This window comes from Triticum aestivum, chromosome 2A (assembly GCF_018294505.1).
Source record: "Triticum aestivum cultivar Chinese Spring chromosome 2A, IWGSC CS RefSeq v2.1, whole genome shotgun sequence".
In the NCBI taxonomy this organism is placed as follows: Eukaryota; Viridiplantae; Streptophyta; class Magnoliopsida; order Poales; family Poaceae; genus Triticum; species Triticum aestivum.
The window spans coordinates 748,646,323-748,651,367 of NC_057797.1; the positions used below are offsets into that span (position 1 = coordinate 748,646,323).

At 43.5% G+C, this 5,045-nt stretch overlaps 1 protein-coding gene across 1 annotated transcript; it reads right to left on the bottom strand.

Moving 5' to 3' along the window:
• Positions 1–2,457: 2,457 nt before the first annotated feature.
• On the bottom strand, positions 2,458–3,100 carry LOC123186397 (uncharacterized). Its single transcript, XM_044598172.1, has one exon. It carries the CDS (start codon positions 3,028–3,030, stop codon positions 2,692–2,694), a length of 339 nt encoding a protein of 112 aa, XP_044454107.1. The 5' UTR covers positions 3,031–3,100; the 3' UTR covers positions 2,458–2,691.
• Positions 3,101–5,045: the final 1,945 nt, after the last annotated feature.

Genomic DNA, 5,045 nt, shown 5'->3' on the forward strand with positions numbered 1-5,045 from the left:
GTCCAACTTTACATGTATATGATAATCAATCATCTTAATTTACTTATCTTCTGAACGAATTCCACTTTAATCTACTTACCAAACTTCTAATCAAAATATAAGATAATTCATAGATAGAATTTGATGAACATTATTTACACAATCGTATTATTATTCATAGGTAAATCACAAATAAACGTACCATAATATTTATATCCAGTTGCAACGCACACGGGCATTGTTCTAATGATAACAAAAAGGTATAAAAGGTCATACCTATTTGGGCACTTTAGCAAAGTGCCACAAAAGGTCATAACTATTGGGGCACATTGGCAAAGTGCCATAAAAGTCATACCTATTGGGGCACTTTGGCAAAGTGCCACAAAAGGTCATAACTATTGGGGCACATTGGCAAAGTGCCATAAAAGTCAAACCTATTGGGGCACTTTGGCAAAGTGCCACAAAAAGCTTAATAGCTATTGAAGCACTTTGTCAAAGTGCCACAAAAGATCAATCTATTTGGGAACTTTGGCAAAGTGCTAAATGTCATAATTATTGGGGCACTTTGGCAAAGTGCCCCTAATTGGAAGCTTTTAGGGCACTTCAAAAAAAATGCCCCAACAAAGTGCCTCTAAATTTTGACCGTGGTGTAGTGATAGCTCGATCAATGCACTCCTTCATCGCTTATGCCCGAGTTATTTTTCTACGAAGCACTCCTTTATAGAGCTTGATAAGTTGGAGTCCTAGCTGGTGTGCTGGACTCAATCGGCCAGCACAAAGCAACTTGATCATGCCATTGGTCATGTGTACTACCAATCACCACCTAGCACGGGATATTATTCCTCGTGTCGCGCTCCTTTCATACATGACGAATCACGTGTTACACATTAGCTACCAATCGCCATCTATCCTGCTATAAATGGATCTCATGTTTCTAAGGCAGGATAATGGATCTCATGATCATAGTGAGTTAGGCACACGTCGCTATATATGCACTGAGGATCCAAGTGAGCTGAGGAATATCATCGTGCATTCGTGCCTGTAAGCACATCCCCTCCCCGATTGTTGTGGACACAAAAGAATATATAAGTGAAGGTGGGTGCACTCACACTCCAGTGCGTGCTTTATTAAAACATGGCACTTCTAGGCGAGATGTGTGGTGACATGATGCAACGGTTCACAAGGCGGCATTCATTATATTATCACATCATTATTAATATTAAATGTGTTTATGTAGTTTATATAAATATGCAAAAATATTTGTAACTAATAATCATTTTGCCCACTTAAGAATCACTTAAGCTTAAGCATCTCACCGTGGTGATTGTGTGTACCGATGGAATCCCTGAAATATAGAAAAGTGAGTAATTACGACTATCAGTTATTCAATAAAGTGGCAAGTTCTTATCTAACTGCATTTGTTTTATGAAGATGTTTGGATGGAGGAGCAAAGGATTTCATTCTGAATTATTTTTACATCAGTTATTGATTCTGCTAATACATATTCTACCTCACATCACCCCGTCAGAAACAAGTTTGTTTTAGGTAGCCCATGTACTCAAACAAGTTCCCCCCAAAAAATCCCCACAAAAAAAAATAAGTTCCAAAATCCCGGGTTCGCTTTTCCTGACAGAAAATTGAGTGCGTTTTCACTGAAGTTGTGCTTGTGCTCAATCAATCTTCAGCTGTGTAGACTTCACTCAACCTGGTTCGCAGAGGCTGTTCATGTGAAGACTGCACTTCATGTGTTCGGTTCTTGAGTGTGATGCTTCCGTCGAGTACATCCATGAAATGAATTATTTTACTTCCGTGTTCTACTCCCGTTTCAGTCTTTTACGATGCTATAAAACAGGATCACAAGCATTGAATATACATATATTGTAAAACAAAAATCGGAGATACATGAGCACGTCCTCATGATTTTGCTGTGCCGCTTCAGCAGAATAGAAGTGCATCTGACAAACGAAAGAAGGTAGTAAGAATATCATCACTACTTCCACAACTTCATATGTCAAAATGATTTTCCAACCAATTGCATGCATCTTCCAGAAAAAAACAACAATGATTACATGCATATGTACCGGCTCTGCACTTATGCAGAACACACAATCTTCCGGCCCAATGAGGACATGAATAGGCCGTCCAAGTCGGCAAGCTAGCTCCAAGCATCGTGACACACGGTGTCAGGCGGCTCAGGCGTCGCCTTCACGGTCGTCGCTGGAGTAGTGGAGGCGCAGCGCCGGCGCACGCGGGTAGTGGAAGACGGCCTAGTTGGTGGCACGCGGCAACCCACTCGCGGTAGACCGGCCCGCAGGTAGCTTCCCTCGCAGACCCGGCGATCCCATGGGTTGTTTGGGTCGTGCAGATAGCATGGAGATCGGAGTTCTCTTTGGCCACTCCATCCATGTCGACAGACAGCAGAGCGGAATAATATAGTTTGTTTTGGGATGCACGGAATAATATACAAACAAAACAGGATGAAACAAGAAATTCCACCCACATTTATTTCTGATTGTTATTACAAATTAAAAAGACTTGACTGACATATCAACGTTCTCATACATAGAAAAACAGGACACACTCACATGACACACACAAGCAAAAAAAAAAAGCAAGCAAGGAGCACGTGGACATCGACCGCTTGAAACCAACATGCAAGAAACACACATATCCGACGAACTAGAGATCTTGCATGCACGAAGAGACCTCTCACTAACATGCCTTTTCCCTGACGCATTGCACATTATCCTGGGCACTCTTGCCCTGATCCTTCCACACCTTCTTCATCTTGCAGAGGCACGAGTGGCCTCCAAAGGCTACGCAGCAGTCCACTCCAACCTTAATGACCCTACCCCCCGAAAGATGCCTGTCTGCAATGGCATTTTTCATACCTTCTCCAAAGCTTTTGAAGCACGCATTCACGACGTCCTGATCGACACCTTCACACACCGGCGCACCGCCGGCGGCAGGTACCTGCGCCACAGCGACGGCGCACATCAGCGCGACCAGCGCCGCCACGGCAGCGAGCCTCGGGAGCGTTGCTGCTGCCATGACCAGATCGATGCTGGATATAGCTGATCGAAGGTCGATGCACTCACTCGCTGCTTATGCCTTGTGTGGGTTGTTTTGGTGTGGAGGTCTGCCGGAGCTTTTATAGAGCTAGACAGGCGTGGGCATTTGGAGTCCTGGCTGGACTCCATTAGACAGCACGTGGCCAATGCCCGAGTGGGTGGAATACAACGTGCCTATTACGCACATCCATCCATCATCCATCGGTTGCGCGGCGCCGCAGGGGATAACGATCTATTCCATCACAAAAGTCATACGTGACGTGACAGGAACGAGTACATTTCTTCCTGTCCCACGCCCAAGTCACGTCGCACCGTGCATCGATCGATACAATCCCACCCAACTCAAGACAGGACAGATCAAATCAGATCAGACCACATAAGGTCGGCTAACTGTTGTAGGCTCTTCAAACGAAATTGCTTCATGCACGATCACACACTACCGCACACTACAAACTGCCAAAGCCTCTCAAAGTGGCTGCTTAAACTGTAGCCGTGTCGGTTCATCTTCCAAAAGCTCATCACAACAGTTAAATTTCAGTGTCACGTTCTAAGTTAGGTCGGGACAGCAGCAGCCACACGACCGCACACTACACCGACCAGGTTCTTAATCTAGACACGGCTAGAGCCCATGAAAGGAACAACACCTGCGGACACAATTCATGAGCATCGATCGACAAGTGAGTTCGTCAACCATCGATTCCTTAGTTATATTGTCTTGGCCTGTAGGCAAGACCATGGCATCAGCGCCCAAGTCCACGCTGCCTGAATCACACAAAAACACATGGAACCCCGAGGATAGGATGGGAACGCTGCTCTGGCTAGTACATGGTGTTTTTAGGTCAATATGAGTCTAGCAAACATGACAGTGAATTAATATTCAGAACCCAAGACCATGAGTCTAGCATCAGCGCCCAAGACCATGGCATCCGTCCAACCTGTCAGTGCAAACATGACAGTGAATTAATATTCAGACGGCTCAAACTGCACAAATTCAAGAATTCACAAGAAAAATGGAACAGATTGTGATAGTGCATGGTGTTTTTAGGTCAATATGAGTCTAGCAAAGTGACAAACTTCTAATTGAATATTAACTTAGAACTTAGGCCAGCCAAGGAAAAACAGAATCATGAGTCTTGGCAGCCACAATCAACAAACTATGTGTGTGTCTGTGTGTGCCATCTACGATCCTACAGAGATTAATGCTTATATTCAGCATGCATTTTCAGACTCAGAAAGAGGCAGCTGAAATGTTCCAACTATCACGGCCCACCTAGGAGCATACAACTCATCTTATGAGGCCGATTCGAATTAAACAGCTCGTGAACACAGTTTGTTCTTGCTACAAAAAGAAGAGAGTTAACTCAGGCTCTTATCTGTGACCGTAGAAGTTAGCCAGACAAAGGAATGTAATAAGCATAAATAAATGAGTCCTGAAGAACTTGATCATGCAAATGTGGCACCTTTGTGCGGCAGACCTTTTTATATTATCCAGGTAGTCTAAAGAACTTCTAATTTAGGCCGGTTCAAATAAAGAAGTTAGAACTGTGTCTGTCCTCACCATCCCACATAGATTAATGCTTATATCGGGGTCTTGGCAACCACAACCTGCAAACTGTGTCTGTCCTCACCATCCCACATAGATTAATGCTTATATTTGGCATGTATTGGGAGACGGAAGAGGCAGGTGAAATGTTCAAACTATCTTATACAGAATAAAGAAAAATCGAAACGGTGTGCCCCGCCTTCAACAAACCTTATGAGGCATATTAAATTCAAACAGCATGTGAGCACAAGCTGTTCTTGATATACAGAGCAGTGAGTCAGGCAATTATGCAGATTTATTTCAAAACCACAACGAATATAAGATGTGAAGATGACTAAACTGTAAAACAAAACTTCCTTTTCTGCATCCTCGTATTTATAATAGAAAAGGCAGACAACATGAACCGTGCTTCGATGAAACAAATTTTCATGATGTGAGCAAAAAAAAAAACA